Below are 22,899 nucleotides of genomic sequence, written 5' to 3'. Positions count from 1 at the left end.
GTGACTTTGGGAAACAAAGGTATATGAATCAAACTGAAAAGCCAATACAACGCAGAAGAAGACCCAGAAGAAGTATGTACAGTGATGACAGTTTGTCACAGGTGAGTATTCGTAACCACAAAGATTAACAAAACCTCCCACGTGCTCTAGTCAACAGTAAGTTTTGTAATCAATAGCAACTTCTGACTGAAAATGAGGCCAACAAAACATAAGGTCATCAAGATAAGTTTTTATCATAACTTTCATTAGACTGTTGCATACATTTCCAGCAGCTGAAGAATGAAATGGGTATTCATTCATTCCATACGAAAGACTGTAGAAAGAAGTGGTATGTTTTAGTGATGGCAGTATTTTCAGTAGAAGCTATGCTGCAGAACTATTGTCAGAATGATCAAACATGGCGCATGGACTATAACCAAGATAATATACTTAGTATTTACATACAAGTATCTACAGCTTGGTTTATAATTGGCTTCTTTCTTGAGTACGAAGTAAACAGTAGTGAACAATTTTATTAATTCTGACCGCAATAAGGACAAAGTATTTAATATACGTTTTGTTTCATTCCTCCACGCCCTGCATAGTTACGAAACTCGACTCGTAATTAGAGGATCTCGGATTTGAATCTCCGTTACACCAAACATGCTCACCCTTTCAACCATACGGACGTTATAAATTGACGGAAAATCCTACTATTTGTTGGTAAAAGAGTAGCCGACGGTTGCGCCTAGTTAACATATTATTTTGAAAATCGTAGTGATAGAAATCATATTGAAAATACATAACAATTTTAGATAGAAACTGAAATGTAAATAATAGAAGAGAGAACATATACATATACAAACTTCTTGAGTTATATAGGAATACAGTTATATAACATAGGAAGATACAAACAGTGTGAAAGAGAGTAGTGTTTTTGAAGAAAAATACCTTCTATTTTATACCACATATAGTAAGGGTCATAAAGTTTAATAAAAAAAATAATAAAATGTAAGTCATTTTAAAACTTTAGACTACTGAACGTTGAAGGCACCGAGCGTGTAATAAAACTTGTGAAAACTATCCTACACTCAATATTTATGATATAATTTGAGACTGTATGGTGTACAAATGTGAAAAAGATATATTTGTAATATACTTCTTTAGATTCACGATAATAAAATAATGTTTGTGATGGTCATTGCGACATCATTCTTATAGAAGGTAAAATAAGAAAAACAATATTGTGATTTAGGGTAAAGTGAAGTTGGTTAGGTGTACGAAATACATATAAATGGAAACTGTTACTCTTTTCTTTGCCGTTCAGCTTTAACTCGAAACTCTGTCTCTTTTGATGTTATTCTATATAGTTGCATGACTGTTTGAAACAATTGTGTCATATATATTAAATAATGGAATTCACTGCAGGAAACGATCACTTTTGTGAGTGAAACAAAGTACTTAGGAAGCAGGACCTTTTCTTAATATGAGAAACTGATTTTGTTCATAAAAATGAAACGAAATAGGTCCTTTCTATTTATTCATATATTTAATATTTGTATATATATCTATACTGTTTTGTACATAATTCTGGAAACACATAGGTAACATACACATAAAACTCAAACAATAAGTAATTCACCTAAATGGTCATTTTATCTCTAGCGCCATATATTGCTACAGAGAATACAAAAGAAAAGCGAAAAAAGCGGCATATTGCACTACTACCTTATATTTCTCTTAGACAGAAAAATACACCTTGATTTTTAAGACAGCATGAATTTATTATTGTATAATTGTAAAACATTGTCCCATTTGTTTTGTATTACTTCCTATAATTCAGCAAAATTTGTAACATGCATGAGCACAAAACTGTTACGAGGTCGATCAATTCGACTGACCTCGCAGCGAGAGTTAGTAATAGTCTGCAATAATGAAGACATGTTTTGACTTAACTTGGTTTTTTCTTGTATTTAGGTCCTATATTCTTACTTACACTACATTGATGCCTATCCTGACATGAGCATGATATTATGATAAACATAACATTATGATACAGTGTAATATTAAATAATAATGTTGAAAGTCATGCAGGAATGATCTATGGAGAGCTGTGTCATCCTAACATTTTTGTTTGCATTATTTTTGACACCGCCATCCCTACATCGTTATACTCTTATAAAATGTTTTTTATTACTTTAAAAAGTTTTTTGATACACATGCTGATATCACAATTCAATCAAGTAAGTTCTATTTACAGGTTAATAATAGTTTTCGTCATTTTGTGGAATTTAATAAACATTGATTTACCAGATGGTTTAATATATTATTATTATACAATTACCGGTTGCTATGTTATAGGTTTTAGTTCAGCGTGTCATGTGGTTCGATATAATACACATTTATTAATTTTGTAGGTTTAATACAAATTATAATGATTTAGTTTCAAAAACAGAATTAACTTGTGTTTCTTTTGTGTTACATGCAGTGTTTCTATGTGTTCGGTTATAGGCATAATTAGAGAATTGCTATGTTTAGTTATAGAACTAGCATTTAATTTGAATTACAATTATAGTAATTATGAATCGAATTGTACTAAAAATACATAATTTCCACACGCTTAATTACAGTTCTAATATTAATGTTAAATAGCAACAAATCTCAGAAAGTAACTGATCTGTTAGTAAGATCAGTCGAGTATTAAACCTCCTAAAGCCTCATTATGTGCAATAATGGTGTTATTGAATCTGCGAGATATAGAAGCATGGACATAAAACTTAGAATTGCAAGCAGTACCAGAAAGTACCATAGATGATAGGTAGGCTGACAGGTCATCAAACAAAGAGAACACCTAACACACTCTCTTCCTACATGGTGGAAACGACACTAATATACATAACTCCCAATTATAAGCCAAGGAAGCTTTTCAATATCGTGGGCAGTTTTGTACCGTTTTCTCCCACCTCGATAATAGTAGTCCAATTCTTATAAATTACTGTCACTCACTTGTTTTGTTAGGGTAGATAGAACTAACAACAGGGATCCTGAAAAGTGAGTGGTTAATGTGTTGCCTACAAACAATGATACGCTACAATTTGGTACCCAGGCAGGTCAGGTGCTTGTAGGAACAAAGAAGCTCCAACATTCATCAGCGGACCTCAGATGATTAATAGAAAAAAAAACACGAACAGAAAATTCAATCCGATATTTAAAACATGCATAAAAAATGCATCATATTCCACCGGTTTTACACTTTGATCGTATAATGCAATGTTAAAGGATAAAAGGATGTAAATATTGCCTTGAAAAGTTCACTGGATTTTATAGCATTGTACCGTTTCGAAAGATTAATCTCTCAGATCCTAAGAAGTTCACATTTATTGTCCTCAACTTCGTAACATATGTTGTTCCAGGGACTTAGATGTCTCCTGCAGTTTGATATGTTAACAACATCTGCTATGGACAATATGACAGTTATTAGCGGAACAATCGCCATTCCAAGCTCATTCAGCCTTACTTAAACACATCTAATTCATTAATGTGTTCATGAAAGATAATACAGCACATCCTGCTAAAGTTTGACAGTTTTAATCAGATACCTGTATGACAACACTTCTGTGTATCTAGTTGTGGAAGACTTCAATGTCTGACAGTGCACCTTGAATGCAGACAAGAACACTAATAACATTTTAGTGCTATATTCAGGTGAACCATTAAGAATTTCTAAGTTTCAAGGTAACAGAAACTCCTGTATAAACCTTGCTTTTGCTAACCCTCGCCTTGAGTGTCGTCTCTGTCTGACACAAGATACATGATGCTGGGAGTAATTTATCTCGTGTGTGAAAACCTCCAGAAACTGTAATATAAAGCAATCTAGAAATCCATGCAACAATGTCAAGCATTCTAGTGGCACTTGTGGCCTCAAGCATCTCTGAACCATCAAATGAAGTCAATGTAACAACTTACGTTAAAGTTTGGAAAGCATAAGTCTAGCTCTGGTTGAACTCATGCTGGTAAGACATGACTCCGTTTGATTATGATTGCATGAAATAAAGCTTATAGGTAATCAAGTTCCAAAGTATGATACATTAACGGAATGAACTGTGTAGCAATTCAAATTCACAAATACTTCATTTTGGTATTTCTAAAAGCTTAGGGCTAAGACAACCTTAAAACATGGGGATATCGGTCATGTAATATGGATGAAGATCAAAGCAAGGTTTTCTTGTGCAGATACTTTAACCAATATGACTATGGTGACATGTAAGAGATACTTAAACTACAGAAATCCTTATATGAGCTACAATTACATGCAGATATGGAAACCATATTTAGCTTTGACGAATTACATAGTACTATAAAAACATACGAATATCCAAACGGTGTAAGAATCTTCACCTTTATCTCTTTATGGACTGGCAGGGTATCAGTGATACCCTGTTATTTTTAATTTCACACTTAAAGTATTTAACCAAAATGTACGAAATTCGATACATAGCATCTAATTTCTACGTAAAAAGCGATATTGTTATTTTAAATTTTCCTTTAGTCGTAAGTTCCTGTTTTTTAGTTTGTGCCCACACTTGTGCAGGTGTATTCAGTGGCGTTATGTTTTCAATAAAACTAGAGTTCTTGTGTTTGTGTTTGTTTTAATAACAGTACACTCATTTGTTCATATAAGCTCTGACATCCAATAAAAGTAACAACTGTGAATTAGAAAAGAAAAAAAAAACTGGGATTTTATAATTATTAATTATCAGAAATTTCCATTTTATATATCCAGTGAATTCTACATTGTTTGAGATTCATAATATATGTATATTTGTTGTTTACCTTTACCTATCCGAGCAGTTATGTAGCCATGAAATTAGCATAAAACACCAATGAAAAATGAAAGTGTTGGCCATAAAAATACAAGTTGTACTCAAATTCTAGGCCTGCACTGATGTGGGTGATATTTGTTTAGCCCTATTTCTGGTTAAACTGAATTTCTGTCTAATGATTATCTTTGTTTTTCAGTAACTAAAGAATTCGTGCATTTGTACATGTTGTTTGAGTGTAACAATAAATTCATTAATTATACAATAGAAAAATTGTGTTCGTAGAAGAGATAGTCTGCTATACTCATTAACCCTGAATGCCTTTATCTTATGTTTTCTTGTAAAATGATATTCCAGTGACTTTCAAGTAAATATAATATAAAACAGAAGGATTATTAAGTAAACTATAAAAATACATTGTTCTTTCTTCTGTACAAAGCTACACAATGGGATATTTGTACTCTGTTCGCCACGAAGACTATAAAAAAAGAACTCTCAAGTTTGTGGATTATTCCTAAAAACTGTAAACTTAGTAGTTGATTCTTTTCATCATCTATACGAGAAATTCTACTTAACCCCTTTAATTACTAAAGTTGACATAGATAGGCATACAGACCCAAAAACAAACACGCTACTGATAAGGGCAAACCTTAACCATCCCGCGTGGGCAGTGTTTGAAGACACGGACAACACTGCTTTCTTACTGTCAAGAGATAGACTTACAACACAAGTCATAAGGCAGTGTTTGAAGAAACGGGCAGCACTAGTCTAGAGATAGACTTACAACACAAGTCATAAGGCAGTGTTTGAAGACAAGGGCAGCACTAGTCTCCTACTGTCGAGAGATCACATGAGGAATGATCACGTAAGAAGACTGAGAAAATATAACGACTATTTTTTTTTAATTCATAGCATCATACGGACCACTCTTAAATTATCACACAACACTCTTCAAGTTTAAGTTTATTACTGAACGTCAGAATTAGCTCCCACACACTGCGTTCATAATAATTGTTATAGTGTAAACGTCACGAAATTCTCACTTACAGTACATAATTTTTAGTATGCATATATACATAAAACAGGGATCATTGTTATCTTTCCAAATTTGTTGTGCATCCTGGAAGGATTAATGTATTTTGATAAAGAGGTTAAGAAAAACACGATCTTTATACTCCAGATGATTATAAAATAACATAGAGTTGGTTGATACAAAAGGTTATTTTATAATTATCTGAAGGTCATTTTTTCTCACCTTTTCATCAGAATGACTAATTGTTATTATTAGTTATAAAAAGTTATAACAAATTAAATCGGATGTTTATTTTTCATATTCAGTGTTTATTTTCCAAGCCTTCAAATAATCTTGTTTCCACAAGTATACAGTATTGTCGCAAAAAATTTGTGACCGTTTCTTTTTATATTTAGTGTGAGCATGCATAGTATTGTATTATTAACTTAATTTGTATACAAGAGCATTTAATGTTTAAAGATTATATGAACAACTTAACAAATGAAGTCCTAAGACTTTCAATCGAAAAAACACTTTCTCCAAATACGTAATATAAAATATAAAAGTAGTAACAACAAACTCCTAACACAACGTACTTGTCCTCTGTGGTCCCGTGGGTGTATTTTGCCCCTTTCCAAAAAAAAATTGCTTTTAGAGTCAGATTTAATCTGACAAAAAAAAACGTATTTATTTTAATATTTCATTGTGTTTTTTGTATGCTGTAAAATGATTTAACTAACTACTCCTGCAGTCGTTCGCTACCAATGTTGTACATCTTTTTTTATATCAAGGACGCCTTCCTGCATGTTTTATATTGCGTAACATCGATACCAGCGTACGCGTAGAGGTCGCTTAGGCCCATCCCATCAGCTTCCAACCCAAGACACTGAGACTCAGGCTTTAAGTTAAAGGTAAACGTTTGAGGTTTCTTGCTTGCGATATAACATTTTTCTACCTAAACAATTAAGTTTCGTGTATCATATGTTTATTTATTTAAGTATCATATTAATCCTGACAACCTAAGAAAACCACAATACCTTTTATTTTCTAGAAAGGTTTCTTTTGAGTGCCAGGCCCCAAGAGGAGTTTGATGTATATAGTTTTATTCGTATATTCAAGTACACATATTTATAATTTCCTGTAGTTCTCTATATGTCTTTACAACCTAATTCTAGCAATAAGTTCACAACAGTTTTTACAGATTTTTTTTAGTTTGAAACCCAAGGAGATTATCGTATGTGTAGATTTTTACATATGTTCTATTACACTCATAATATTTTGTTCTTTAGTTCTCTTTGCTCGGGTATCTTGCATTTTTATACTTAGGTCAAATGAGGGTCAAATACTTCTTACCAAAAATTAGTCATTTTAGTCTACCAGTTTAAAAGTAAGTACGGCTAGTGTATTCGTATAGAGATTTGTACATATAGCCGAAAGAAACCAAATGATTACTACGAAACATTCTCGTATTATTTTGTTAAATCCAGAAATAATCTTAAAGCTTCTACCATATTTCTTATACAGTTTTTAAGTTTTTGACAGCCTTTTCAATTGTCTCCCTTGCCAATGCCTTAATGCATATTTATTGAACTCTGATCACTATGAAACATCAAGGAATTTTTATTCAGGTTCGTTCGTTTTGAATTTCGCGTAAAGCTACTCGAGGGCTATCTGCACTAACAGTCCCTAATTTAACAGTGTAAGACGAGAGGGAGGGCAGCTAGTCATAACCACCAACCGCCATCTCTTGAGATACTCTTTTACCAATGAATAGTGGGATTGAACGTCACATTATAACACTCCCACGGCTAAAAGGGCTAGCATGTTTAGTATAACGAGGATTCTATCTCGCACCTCTCGGATTACGAATCGTGTGTCTTAACCACATGGCTATGCCGGGCCTAATGAAAGAAGGAACGAATACAGTATTAGATATAATTGATTAAAAGTGGAAAAACAGAAAAGGCAAAAAGGACAGACTAAAGTTCGTGGAGTAAAGAAAATGGAAATCAAAAATAAAGTTAGAGAAACTAAGTAAAATAAATTATAATAATAATACCACGTTTTGTGTTTATGTCAACAGTCTAAGAAGTGCCCGCCCCCCAGTGGCTCAGCGGTATGTCTGCGGATTTACAACGCTAAAAACTGGGTTTCGATACCTGTGGTGGGCAGAGCACAGATAGCCCATTGTGTAGCTTTGTGCATAATTTAAAAAAGTGCCAAAATCATTATTTTTATGTTACTTTTTGAAGCATCAAAATAAAAATAATTTTCTATCATATTGAGTTTTTATATTCTGTTGTTTATTAAATTAATATTAAAATTACGTCACATTTTAGTTTTAGTTCTGTACTAATTGTTCTTTTTGTTTAAACTGACCATTTCTTTTTCTTGGAAGTGCATTACGTTATCATTTAACAAACTACATGTCAACTTCCGTTTGCTTCGAAGAGGAAATGTTACGCAAAAAGTATTCTTGTGAAATAAATAATTTTCAAGTGAAACTCACATGGAGAAAAAAAAATATTTCGATTTTTTTTTTCCGTAGGTGTTTGCAATCAATAAGGGAAGAAATTCTTAAAGCCGTGTACCACGTTTATTCATTAACAAGTATATTTGACATGTGATTTACATGCTGAATGGAATTTAGAAATACATTTTTTTAGCTTCTGTTAATGTAAAAGTTATCTTGAATATAAAGAAACTGAAGCTTCTATATAAAAAGTTTTATACCTAGTACATATCGAAGATAATTTCACACAAAACTACCCTATGGTAGCAACACTTACCGTGATATCTCCGCGTCGGTTATACAGTAACTCACAAAATCGCTTCTTTGTTTGTTTGTTTTTTTAAATTTCGCGTAAAGCTACTCGAGGGCTATCTGTGCTAGCCGTTCCTAATTTAGCAGTGTAAGACTAGAGGGAAGGCAGTTAGTCATCACCACTCACCGCCAAATCTTGGGCTACTCTTTTACCAACGAATAGTGGGATTGACCGTCACTTTAAAACGTCCCCACGGCTGAAAGGGCGAGCGTGTTTGGTGCGACCGGGATTCGAACCCGCGACCCTAAGATTACGAGTCGCACGCCTTAACGCGCTTGGCCCTCGCCTCTTTGATACGAAGTATTACAAATATCACAAACATACAAAGAAATATGGAAAGAGATTCAAGTTTTTGTACACAAACCAAATATTGCACTGAAAATTTGGAAATGAACAAAAAATATTTAAAGAATGTGTTTCTTTTTATTTTAGGTCCACTTCTCGATTGAACATGTACGCAAGTAAAGCATTTCTACTGTTACTTCTAGTACACTTTTACCAGACCGGTAAGTGCTTATACATATATTCTATTTGTAAAAATAAGTAAGAAAGTGGTAACTGTAATGTTTCTTTAGATTAAAGAAATAAATCGGGTTTCATCATTCACGAACTTCTGTTGGATTATTGATTGCCATGTTATTAGTATAAGGCTGGATGAGACATCAAGCCAATTATCGTAGTATAGCTATGCGCACATTATGTAGAATAACTGTCACAACTTATTATTGCCAACAATATCAGCATAGCTGAGTGACCAAAATATTATTTCTACAGCTGTCATTGATACCTTACTATAGAAGCTATACATATGAAGAACTAGCAGTAATAAAGTGACTGGCCGCTTTATTACAGTCCACCCAAAATATTTACATATTTAACCTGATTAAGTGATATGTTAGATATTTCCTTGGACCCCGAAAATGTGAATACGTAGTCGTATCTTAGTTTTTCGGCAAATAATGACAAGTTCCTTGGATTTCTGAAACTCGTATGAAAGGTTACCGTCAAGTAATGACGTCAATAAGAAATATATTTTCTTCAGCCAGCTGTTCAAGCACGTCTTACCAGTCGAGTCTACCAACAGTGGCAGTCCAAAAGAGAATATGTCTACCATTAAAACAACTGTTATTGTTAAATGATAATAATAAAATAAGGGAAAAGACAACAAGATATGAGCAACAGACTGTGTCTCATGCAGTTGATCAATATCTTGAGCACAGGTCAGGGTTATACTATATTTTATGAAATGAAATAAACAAAATTGTGATATAGCTGTTAAATAAGTGTATGTTTCAGATGCAGAACAGGAAAATACAGTAAGAGCATAACATGTAGACAGTTAATCAAAGCGTTTGTTAACGTTCTTATCGTTAGGAGAGGATATTTTTATTCTTATAAAAGAGTTTTCTGGCGAGACAACTGTACGTCTACAGACTTAAAATGCTAAAATTTAGGATCGATGTCATACTATGGACACAGCAGATATCCCGAAATGAACTTGCCTTAAAAATCAACCAACTAAAAAAAATCTGTAGAAGAACGAACAGTATCCAGAGATTACCTGAATTTTTTTTATATCATATTTATCCCGCAGAGTCACATTTTCACTCTAACGGTCAAGGGTTTTGAAACCATAATGCACCAATCCCTGCTGTTCGAAGCGTAGTTCAAACAACATTCCAGTGAATTTATTGAGGTATCTTCATTGGCCACCATATTTGCTAGTTCTACATCCATTCGAGCATCTTTGGGATGAGTTTAAACATCAATTGACATCGTAATTTTTTGTCAACGTCTGTGCAATAAAAATGCAAACCATATTGTTTGAGAAATGTGCTGATTCTTGTATCTCATGGAGAAGATGTCGAACGATGCGAAGTTGTTATTGCGGAAAATATTGTGCAATCGGAAATAAATTGGCTAATGAATGTATATAACGCACATGCAAAGGAAAACATATATAACTTTGATGTTATAATAATAATCAAAAACAAAAAAGTCATATTGCTAACTATTAAGTGTAAAGGATTTACACATTTGAAAAGAATAACGAGTGCCTGAGAAAGTATCTAGACAAAATTTCTTTTGAAGGATCAGTTTACTTACTGTTTTAAACCTAACTACTTTGTTATATCCAAGTGATTATTAGTGTCGTAAAGCCTCTGATAAATCAACTTTATGTTTAAAGATTTACAATGTTAAAATCAAGGGTTTGCTTACCCACTGTTCGCAGAGCGCAAATAGTACTTTGTGTTAAAAAAACCAAAGTAAAAAGAGATACATTTTGAAAGTAAATTGGAAGTATTATGATGATAGAATCAGTTAAATTATTTACGACTGGTTATTTGTGCTGATAATTAGTAATTGTAGTGCTCATATTCATTGTAATAAACTGTAAAAAAATTGAACATTTTCTTTAAAAAAAAAAATTTTTCTGGGAAGTGCTGCACGGGAAGAACGGTTAGATTGTGCTCTTTTGCCATGTACAACTCGTTGCATCAAAATAATTCATTGTACAAAACACAAAATTTTCATACGTGTTACTGATATAAACTATAATGTTTTTATATGTTAAAAATGTCATTTTGCACTTAAAAATAATATATTTTTACGAACTCCAGCTGTTAGTAGAGTGTACTACATTTAAAACATATTTCAATAAAGATATAATCAAACCCTCACGTACAGTCATGTTCTTGTTGTGAATAGAATGTTTTTGTTTTAAATTATGCTCGGTTATAAAGAAATGGTTGTTGCCAATGTCATAGTTATGTTTTCTAACTCTCTGAACATCGAATAAATACTCAAAGTGTAAAATATTTATGGATTTTCGTTTGTAATGTTAATCAATAGATGGTACCACATTTCACACGCCTCAGTCGTGACTTCTGACATTCAGGTCTTGTTGTATTTCAACGCAACAGATGGAACCACTGTAGTTCTTATTTTGGTCTCAGATATACAGGGTGAGCCAAAACTAGGTGGACAGTAAAAAAACATTTATTTAGAGATCACGTATACGTACAACTATATGTAATAAGACAATTATATTAATGAGAATAAAATGTTATTTATTAACGCAAATGCTCAAATTGTTTTCCTTCTTGATTTACACAGCTTTGAAGTCTACCTCTTACGCTTCGACAACCATTTTTGCACAAGTCACTCTGGGCATTAATTTCTTGAAATGCATCTCTTATGTAATTTTTTAAATCACTGACACTTCTTGGTTTTTGACTATAAACTTTTTCCTTGAGTACTCCCCACAAAAAAAATCCATAGGGGTCAAGTCCGGTGAACGTGCCGGCCAATCGATTGGACCTCTTCGACCAATCCATTTCAATGGAAATGTTTCATCAAGATACTCACGAACTCCTTTGGAATAATGTGGAGGGGCCCCATCTTGTTGAAAATAAAAGTCATGTAAATTAGGTTGTTGCTGTAACTGGGGAACAACTTGATTCCTTAGAATTTCGAGATACTTATCTCCTGTAATTGTTCCGTCCAAACAAAATGGTCCATAAACACCAGAACTTGAAATACCACCCCAAACATTGACACCAGGCTGATTTAGCTGTTGTTTCAATGTTAAATGCATGTTCTCACTATATAAGTAAACACAATTATGTCTATTGACATGACCGGATAATTTAAAAGAAGCTTCATCACTCCACACAATGTTATCTAAAATTCCTGGGTTTTCTTCAATCTTGTTCAGCATAATTTCACTAAATTGCAGTCGCCTGTCTGGATCATCCTCCAATAAGCCATGAATTAGTTGTGGTCGATAGGGTTTCAACCCAATTTGCGTTATAATTCGCCTCATAGAGGTTTGTGGTATGTTCAATTCCATAGAAGCTCTTCTGGTGGATTTGTTTGGACTTTGAACAAATGCATCGGCAACATGTTGCTTATTATTCTCTGTACAGACTGTTTTGGGTCGACCAGTTTTAGCAGCATTAAGGATTGAGCCAGTGGCGTCGAATTTGTCACGGATACGGTAAATGGTTTGTCTTTTTGGAGCTGGAGTATCAAATGTTTCAACCCACTTTCTCCTTACGGTTTCAGTATTTTGAGATTTCCAATACTCTTTTAACACCCATATTCTTTTATCTGTATTTAAAGTATTTGACATTATGGGTTCTATTAACAATCTAAAAAAAAAGAAAACAGATTAAATTAAAACAAATGCAATTATAAAATTGTAATTATATAACACAAATAATATAGTTGCAACATAGTTATAATATACAATTGCATTAATATAACCGATACATAAACCGATTCCAAATGCTGTCCACCTACTTTTGGCTCACCCTGTATAGATGGTCACGTTATTGTTTCGTTAAAGTAAAATGTATTCTGTTACATTTATTCAAAATAAAACATGGAAAACATTACACGGTAACAGAATAAAAAAAATGTAGTTATTTCTTTTCCTCAATGTCCATTTTTAAAGAAACTAAAGGAAGTATAAAAGTTCTGCTAAAATCTTGACAACTTTTGTATTTGAAATTCAAAATCTTACAACAGTAACAGAAAAATTGAAACTTTCTTGCTTGTGTTTTCTATTTGGTTTAGAAACTAATGGAGAGGGCTTCTGTAACAAACTTACAACCTGCAGTGACTGCCTTAGACTTCCGAATTGTTCTTGGTGCACTAAAGAAGTAAGTTCTAATATTCACTTTGTGTGTAAACGATCTAATATCTGTTTAGGCAGCAAACGGATGTCTTTAAACAAAGAAAATGTATCGAAGTGCACTCACATGTTGGGTGGTCAGCTTTGATGTGGATTTACCGTTGTTCTTACTCAGAGGTAAGTATGAGTTACTGACTGAGGCTTGTAATTTTAATCAATATAGAAAGTGTATTAACATGGATTCGAAAGAGTAGCAAAAATTAAGGTTGAAATATGTTCTTAAGTTCTTTTCATCAATAACATTTGTATATACATAATTTGCATTTACTTTGAAGTGCCAATAAATCACAACTACAATTTAGTTTAAGTTAGACCCAGCGTTTGGGTGAACGCTGCTCTATAAGTTTCCATAACCACTTTAAGAAAGCATACAGTTATAGGGTTTATGTCTTTCAAACCGGATCAGCTGTGTGCTCTCCCAGCAAAATCGAGAAGTCAGTGAACTTGTTGTTGACCTACCAGGTGGAAACATTTTATGGTGTTTGCGTTCACCGAATGAAAGACTTTCCATCGAAATGTTGTTCGATCTGATTTTATCTGTGTTATAATTATTTATCACACTGATTTACTCTCAAGGCAACAACTGCTTGAAGATATTCGATGACACACCTGTCACTCTGCACCCAAAAGGTGAACATCCTTATGAACTGTAAATGTTTTATTCCAATCTAATCAAATGCAACTTTTGTGTGAAATGTCAATTGTTAAAAACTTTTGCGGAAATTTTAATTTAGCAGTGTAAGATTAAAGAGAAGGCGGTTAGTCATCACCACCCACCGCCAATTCTTTGGATACTATTTTCCTAAGAATAGTGGGATTGACCGAAACATTATAGTACCCCCACGGCTAAAAGAGCAAACATATTTGGTGTGACGGGAATTCGAGCCCGCGATCCTCAGATTACGAACCAAGACTTATGTCATGGTGTTTGTTAAGAGTACACGTTAAGAGGCTTGAACCAGACTCCTTTTTTTTTTTTTTTGCGGTAAGTGTTTTTATGTGTGTGTGTATTTTTCTTACAGCAAAGCCACATCAGGCTATCTACTGAGCCCACGGAAGGGAATCGATCCACTGATTTTAGCGTTGTAAATACGTAGACTTACCGCTGTACTAGCGGGGTGCAAGTGTTTTTATAGTGACATCTTTAGAATTGTAAGGACTTGTTCCTTACACGTCCAACACTGAATGATAATATTACTCAAGTTTGTGTATGGAAGGTTTTAACTTCTAATGATGTTTACTCAGTAAAATAATTAATTTAGCGAACGTGAAATATCGATAGTATATATGAAGCTATTCTGAATAAATGCACAGAATACGTTTCATAATACATAAAAGACGAATGACAAGACTGAAATTAAAGTATAGATTTAGATGAGGAACACCAAAGGTAAGCGGCGCTTTACAAGGAACTGCTCACAATTCAATGATAGTACACTTGATCTGTTAAGTGTAGTAGAAGAATCTTATTTGTTAGTTGACAGGTCTTTTCAAAGAGAGGTTTGCTTTGCTCTCCACGATACAAAATATATAAACATAAGATATTTCTATAACTATATGTGTGTGTGTGTGTTTTCTTATAGCAAAGCCACACCGGGCTATCTGCTGAGCCCACCGAGGGGAATCGATCCACTGATTTTAGCGTTGTAAATCCGTAGACATACCGCTGTCCTAGCGGGGTGCTATAACTATATAATATCATAAGGAGTTCTTTAAAATTTTGATAAATTGTGTTACTTTTCTATAAGAAAATATTGGTGAGAAAATTATATCGAAAAGTTTGTTTGTTTGTTTGTTTGTTTGTTTTAAATTTCGCACAAAGCTACTCGATATCGAAAAGTATTCTGTCTTCAGACACTACCCCAATAAGACAGCAGTAAGTCTACGGATTTAAACGCTAAAATCTGAGGTTCAATTCCTTGCTGTACATACAGCAGATAGCCTAAAATATTATTTAGATAGTACTTCACAAGTAAAAATTATCCCAGTCATGAAACGTTATCAAAATCTATTTGTCCTCAAAACCTCTCTTCGCACACCAATGTAAAATCATGTTAAGGTTACCGTTCTGTTTTACTCCTCCTCCAAAATACAGATTTCTACGAAATATCAAGTATTTGTTGCAAATAATAGACTACGATATTGTTTCCTATATTACGCTTTTAATTTGTGAAATTTAATTACGATTTTTTGTTCTGTTTTACGATAATCTCGTTCTGTGAATTTCAACAGATTTCAGAGTTTTGTAGTTCTAAAATACAGCGCCCACATAATGAAGAAAGTTCCGGAAATTGAAACTGCATTCTTTCCTTAGGTTTCACCTCAAAACGTAATCACAATAAAAGAAAGAACTGTTATAATAGTAAACATACAACATTTCATTTTCCCAACACTTCAAACGTACACTGTTTGTATAGGGTTTCAGGTGTGATTGTTTGTGTGTGTGAGTTTTTTAATAATCGAATGTTGTAACTCCGATTCCAAACAACAATATAACTTTCTAATTTATTATGAACATTAATGTATCCAGTGGACACAATTCTCAGAACCCCCAGTGGTATAACAGTATACCTACAGACTTATAAAGCAAGAAACCGGATTTCGATACTCGTGGTGCCGTCCAGTAGCACAGCGATATGTCTGCAGAATTACAAAGCTAGGCTCAAGATTTCGATACCTGTAGTGGGCAGAGCACAGATAGCCAATGTGTAGCTTTGTGCTTATCTACAAATAAAGAAACAAATAATCAATACCTGCTGTGGGCAGAGCACAAATAGGTAATGTGTGGCTTTGTGCTTGACTACAAACAAAGAAACAAATAACCAATACCCGCGATGGGCAGAGCGCAGATAGGTAATGTGTAGCTTTGTGCTTAACTACATACAAAGAAATAAATACTCAATACCTGTGGTGAGCAAAACACAGATAGCCCATCGTGTAGCATAACTACAAATAAACACAATTCTCAGAAATGCTTTAAATTTAAACTAAAATTATTTTATTATGTTCCACGTTCGGATTGTCAAAAGCTTATAATCTTTGATATTCTATTTATCTACTAGAAATAGAAAATACACATATTTTAGAAACTTGTTGTCATTAGTGTGTATGAATTCAAGCTATAAACAACTGTTTGTATACGATAAAAATAACAACCACAGTTGATGAAACGTATTCATTGCTGAACTTTACACAATAAATATATGATGTTTTAGAGAAGATGTGGCACATGCACCTTTGTAGACTTAAATCATATTAAAAAGAATAGGAAGTTTTGGCAATATTGATACTGAAGTGGTCTAAACTGACAAAATAAGATAATTTCACTTCGAATGAAATCGTCATAGCACATTTATTACACGCCTCTATTTCAAGTATTACAAAAAAAAATCACATTTCAAAGTTACGTTACTACATTATGGAAAGGTTCTCAATTATACTGTCCTGAAAAACCTATGTCAAAATCACTGTAAAGTATACATTTTGGTAAATTATTAACTTACATGTTAAAATTTACATGTTGTGTTGCATAAGTTCAGAAGTCATTGCACTTAGTTGTGGTATTTTCAGGTGCATTGATAACCTTACAGATAAGAGCCGTAGCTGTAATAGGTTGGGAAACGTCATCAAATCTATTACGAATTTGAACTGAATTTCTCTGACTCCAACTCAGTTTAAAAAAAGAAAGAGATAAAACACAATATTTATAGAGTGAAAACTTCTTTAATCATTATTTGAACAATTGCAATGAAAGAAATGCATTTAATTATGTAAAAGCGCTTTATTGGATTCTAGGAAGTATTACTTCAGAAAGCTGCTTGTCCTAAGAGAGAACTTCTTCTGGAATAAGGTAGCACAACTCTTTATACATTTACCTCAGTTAGCAGGCTCTACACATACAACTCTGGATGATTTAAATAGAAAAATAAGAAGGGTAAATCTTCAAGATATTACCTGATTCAGAAATTGAAAGATCACTGTCCACGTTTGTATAGTGTATTCCTTAAGAGAGCAACTCTTCCTACGAGGAAGCGCAAGTGACACCAAAAGGAAATGACTGAAAAGTACAGGTAACTTGGGTGAAATTAATATAGCAACATTCTTTGACCAACGTTCTAGTATTATAAACACAATCTGGAAACGTTACGCAAAAATAAAAGAAAAATTAATATTGAAATTCTAGGTAACATTAAACTATCACCTTGCTCAAAAGAAGATAGATAACACGAAATATGTTTTTATATACCACATAAAAACTGTACTAATATCGTCTGTTACCTGTAAACACAGTTTATTCAAAGAAAACAAATTACTAGATACAGAAATATCTGACGCAGCTTGTGTAGTTTCTGACTGTTATGAAAACACTTTATAAAATGTTTGTTTAAAATTGTTTTTGTTCTTTGTCTTGTTTTTGTGTCTGTCTGCGTTATTTTCACCACGAAAAATTGCAGTAAAAAATTATAATGTTTTAAGCTTATCGGTGAATCAGCAAGAGATCTGTTAATATTAAAGAATAATGCTTAATAAATAACTAATAATAAATATATTATTTCTTCTATGAATCAATGATTCACCAGAGGCCATTAATAATTGCAACCCTGTACAACACTGGTATTTTGAACAGAAATAGAAACATATATGATTTACAATAAAGCTCCTTACATTGCATAATATATAAACATAAAACCAACAAAACCTATTTCGGGTAGAGAGTATTATGAATTATCGCTGTTATCACTAGCTTACTAATGGTTTTCATTAAGAACATTGAACTTTAAGTATCCCACTATTACTGTCATTACCAAGTCTTATAATAATGTATTTATGTTTCTCGAACTTAAAATTGCCAGAAGAAATTAAACTCCTTGAAGTAAAGCATTTGAATGGAACAGCCATTAATACTTTGAGTAAAACTATAAGAAATCTTAAACACGAAGAGATAAGGTAACACATTGGATGCAACAAGGTCTACTATATCATTATCGTATCTAGCATCAGGATAATTTAAAGGTTTTCACACGTCTTTATTGATTTGAAAATGCTGAGATCTTTTTCTGATTGTATTGTAAGAAATATTTGTTGTAATTATAAATATTTTGTATTACTAGAACTTTACTTCCTATCGTTGTGACACACGAAGCTCCCTTACTAAACATGGATGTGAACCTTTAAACATTGAATTACCTGAAAGCAGCAAAACAATCTTGAAGGTAAGTTAGAGATTACTGTTATTATTCAATTAATATCACTTTAGATACGAGTTTCCTGGACTTTTTTTTTTAATTTACTTTACCATATGTGGCGTTTGAGCTTTTCGTTTGAGTACGTTATTCTGTTACGTGTGAAAAGTTGTTAAAGTGTAAAGAATCGGTTCGGGCTCCTAAATAAATAAATAAACACTCCTCATGACTCACATAACCCTCTTCCAGTCTTTCACCACCCCACCCGTACACACAAATATTGTATAATACATTTGAGTTGAGAAGAATGATGCCCCTTGAGGGAGGGTTATTTCGGAATGATAAACCTTTTTCTTCTGTTCGATCTACTTCTTTAATGAACTGCTACAGTACATAAAAGTTATTTGAAATTAAGGCTAAAATGAATTTAATAGGAGAAGGATTTTGTGATGACGAGAAACTCACATGAAGTAAAAATATATTCTCAAGACGGCTGGTATAGGTATTAAAACTTTATTTAAAATAAAGTACAGAACAGCGTTTCGAACTTCTTGAGTTATCTTCAAATTAACAAAACTTTATTTTAATTGAAGTTTTAATACCCATACCATCACTCTTAAGAAATGGTGGAATGACTACTGATATTCTATATAACGTACTTTGTATTATTTTTAAGAAAAGAGTGAATTATCTTCAGCTTCTGCGTGTCTACTGTACTGAATTTTAAGAAAACATTGAATATTCTTTGATGTCTGTAGAAATTAATATAATTTGATACTTGAGTGACTCATCCGTTTCGCAATCTTAGATAAAATACGTTTAAGGGGTATCTGTGAACCATTTTCATATGATCTACTTCTGGTTTCTCTAGTCGAATAATCAATATTCATAGTATATGATCTCTGATTATACTCTGATTAAGAAGCGATCACACAGGATCACACACAAAAGTTACAATGATTTTAAAAGAGTCTTAAAAACTTTCGAATTGTTCTCTGTTTTTCTTCAGGAGAACAAAGAATAATAAATAAACCATTTATTCTCCTGAGGGTGAATAGAGAATTATTCGAAAGCACTCGAGTTTTGGTTCTTTTTAAAATATTTTTCTAAAGTTCTGAATATATTGTAATTATAAGTTTTACTTTTTTGCTATTGATCACGTGCTCCGAATGGTTCTTTTATTTCCAAATGTTCTAAAACTACTGTCTTCAACAAACATAATATATATCAAACATCTGCAGTAAACTGTATTGAAACGTTATACAAACTGTTACGATTATTCTATCAGTCTCAGTCAAATTTATACAGTATGTTGACGTACTGTAAAGATCGAAAGTTAAGTTCTCTTAAAACATTATACAAACTGTTACAATCATTTATCAGTTCTAGTAAAATTTATACAGTATGTTGACGTACGGTAAAGATCAGGTACTAGTGGGTACTGTGTAAACTAAGCGAAATCTTTGTTCTAGACGAAGGTAATTATAGTTTTTTAAACTCAAAAATACCCATGTTTAAATCCTTTAGGGTTATAGCTTATTTTCACGATTGAACTGAATATAGGCAGCACTTTCTGTTGTGATTACTTGTATTTCACTGCTATGTAACGGCACAAAGGTATGTATTTGCATGTTTGTCTTTTCAAGGAGGAAGACACAACTCAGGACAGTGGTGCTCTGTTAAACCCTGTTTATGTTGAAGCTGCCTTAAGTGAAGGTTAGTAAGTTCTACGTTTAAAGCAAGAACTATCGATGACCAAAAGTAATAATACAAGAAGAAAACAAAGACTATTAGTACGTAAATTAGTTTATACAAACCGTGAATAGATCACAAATTTCTTTATAGTTCATTTTGCGTTTCAAAAAGTAACGAAATAGAAATTTTTTTCAAACCAGAAGAAGTGCGTTTGACCAACAAGTTTAAAAAAACACTGAACACAAACTATAGAATAATTTCCGATTTAATGTAGGGAAAGACAAAATGAATAAAATATGGCGTATTGCTGATCATTCAGAGCTGGAATACGTTTCATAAAACTATCGTTTAACATTTCACATCAGAATATTCTGTAATCATAAATCACAACTAATTCTATCTTAAGTTAATTTATAAACGGCATATCATTGCTAAGAAAGGAATATATGTTACTGAAATCTGAAGGCTTATAGAAACGTATATTAATCTCAATACCAATTCAAACAGAATTTATTTAGACATACAAAGCTTTTTGTAGCAATATTTATTAAAATCATGTGTGTTTCTTTGCCTAACTTGGTAAAATTGTTTATCAATAATATTTTTATTTAAACAACTATATTAACAAGATGTATTCAGATTATGAAACAGAAAAAAACATCATGGTAATATCCAAGTGCTTCACAACCTTCACACATTTCCTATTGTTTAGATATTAGTGTCATATTATAATAATCTTTTTTACACTGAGTATCTTTGTACACGTAAAGGCGAAATAAATTCTTTATTATGAAAAATGTTGGCTGGTAGGTAAAGATAATGAATTTAAGAAAATATAAACTCAATTCCTAGGTCTAAAGAATCAGCATTGATAGTTTTTACATGCTGACTTTGGTTTGATTGTTGTCAAGCGCTAAGCTACACAATGGGCTAGCTGTGCTTTGCCCACCACTATTATCATAACCTGAATTTTAGTAGTAAGCCTATAGACTTGTCCTCTGAGGTCCTATATTGACTATACATAATGCAAACAATTGGATTATGTATATCATGCAACATAAATATAAATTAAGACCCTTCTTCAAGCTAAATATATATACATATATATATATTATCTAAAAAACTTTCTTTTAAGGCTTAATATTATTGTTTTAATAAACGCAAAGTTGCGTAGTCAACTATCTGCGCAGGACTGTCGAATGGATCGAACCTCACATTTCAGCACTATAACCTATCAAGTTTACCGCTGAATCACTTGGGAGTGTTAAAGAGACTCAATGGCTTATATTTACTTTCTAATACTTGTAGTTCTTAGTTGAACAGTGAACGCTAAAAGGGCTTGTATATGAAAAAAATTATTTAAGCACTTGACATTTTCTACCTATATATTTCAGAAAATGTTGAGCGTGACCGAAAGGCTATAGTGCCTAGCTGTTCATCTGAGGTCCTATTACCTCAAAACAAAATCGTACTCCACAATTTTGAGTGACTGATGTTTCATAAAAGTGACAGTCAAGTCCCACTATACGATTAAAGTAGCCCAAGAGTTGGCAGTGGGTGGTGATGACTAGCTGCCTTCCCTCTAGTCGTACACTGCTAAATTAGGGACGGCTAGCACAGGTAGCTCTTGTGTAGCTTTGCGCGAAATTCAAAAAACAAACAAAGAAACAATCCTCCGCTCTACCCTATCACTTCTAAATTAGAGACTTTTCGCGCAGCTTTACGAAAAATTCAACAAACGAAAACTTAAAAAAGCTGAATATGTCCTTCTGACTGTTCTAGCCATACCTTTGAACATTACCGTGAAAGTCCACATGAAATTTCCTCCCGGACAGGACACCGTAAGTATGAAACTGTGTTGTTTATTTAAATTTTGTTCTATAAATATATATTAGGAAAATAACTTAGAGATTAGTTTCATCAAAGCGAGTGGTTGCTTGACTAATTGGCTAACTGACTTTTAATTAGCATCTCATTCATGAAATTTGACTGAATAATATATCTTTAAAATAGTATACCAAATATGTTTTAAAAATGATGCTTTCTCGATATAAGTTAAGGCGTTGAACACAGCTTATGACTAGAGACAAACGGCCACATTTATCGCAGAAAAAGAAGTTGTGCGTAATAATAATGTAACCTAAACTTCAATGTTTCAGGTTTTATACCTTAATAGGATTCATATTAGTGTTGAAAAGGTAAAGACAGTGAAGTGAATCTGGCTTTTATAAGTCAACAAGCTGATTAAAAAGACGAATAAACCTTGAAAGTAGGTAGTTCCCGTGAAAGTGTTTAGTGATAAAAATAGTACTGAAACATCGGAGCAACTTGTATACAGGAGACGTCCTTATATTTTTATTATTCACGTTCTAAGTTCTTGTCCTTTATAGTACGTATTGTTAAACATATAAATGTTTAGATAAAGCTTATCATTACTGATTAATGGGTTTTCTCTTTAAAGCGAATTTAACAAGGTTATAAAAGCATAGAAAGCATATTAACGTTTGATAAAAGTTTTCAAGTACAATGATATAGCAATAGACATTCATTTAATATTACTTGAGAGATTAAAATTGAAAACATTTTACATTATTTTCGTAATAGCAAATTCTCTTCCTATTTTTAAGCATCTTTACTTCCAGAATATGTTTACAGTTTATAACTAACGAAAAATATGTCTTCATTC

At 32.7% G+C, this 22,899-nt stretch overlaps 1 protein-coding gene across 4 annotated transcripts in view; it reads left to right on the top strand.

Moving 5' to 3' along the window:
• The first annotated feature begins 6,594 nt into the window (after positions 1 to 6,594).
• LOC143232673 (integrin beta-PS-like) overlaps positions 6,595 to 22,899 on the top strand; it is a 41,633-nt gene continuing 25,328 nt past the window's right edge. Inside the window, exons 1-6 of one of the 4 annotated variants that reach the window (XM_076468389.1) lie at positions 6,595 to 6,722; positions 9,069 to 9,142; positions 13,218 to 13,303; positions 18,447 to 18,548; positions 20,165 to 20,234; positions 21,996 to 22,054. In XM_076468389.1, the coding sequence (XP_076324504.1) occupies positions 9,088 to 9,142; positions 13,218 to 13,303; positions 18,447 to 18,548; positions 20,165 to 20,234; positions 21,996 to 22,054 (372 nt within the window). In that variant the 5' untranslated portion in view covers positions 6,595 to 6,722; positions 9,069 to 9,087. Of the gene's footprint in view, positions 6,723 to 6,745; positions 6,904 to 8,348; positions 8,422 to 9,068; positions 9,143 to 13,217; positions 13,304 to 18,446; positions 18,549 to 20,164; positions 20,235 to 21,995; positions 22,055 to 22,899 lie in introns of those variants that run through there. The other 3 variants (XM_076468386.1, XM_076468388.1, XM_076468387.1) reach the window with 3 other exon arrangements.

Source organism: Tachypleus tridentatus, chromosome 11, assembly GCF_004210375.1.
Source record: "Tachypleus tridentatus isolate NWPU-2018 chromosome 11, ASM421037v1, whole genome shotgun sequence".
NCBI classification, from domain to species: Eukaryota; Metazoa; Arthropoda; class Merostomata; order Xiphosura; family Limulidae; genus Tachypleus; species Tachypleus tridentatus.
The sequence above is the reverse complement of the archived record's forward strand: the minus strand, read 5'-3'. Positions and strand labels throughout refer to the sequence as shown.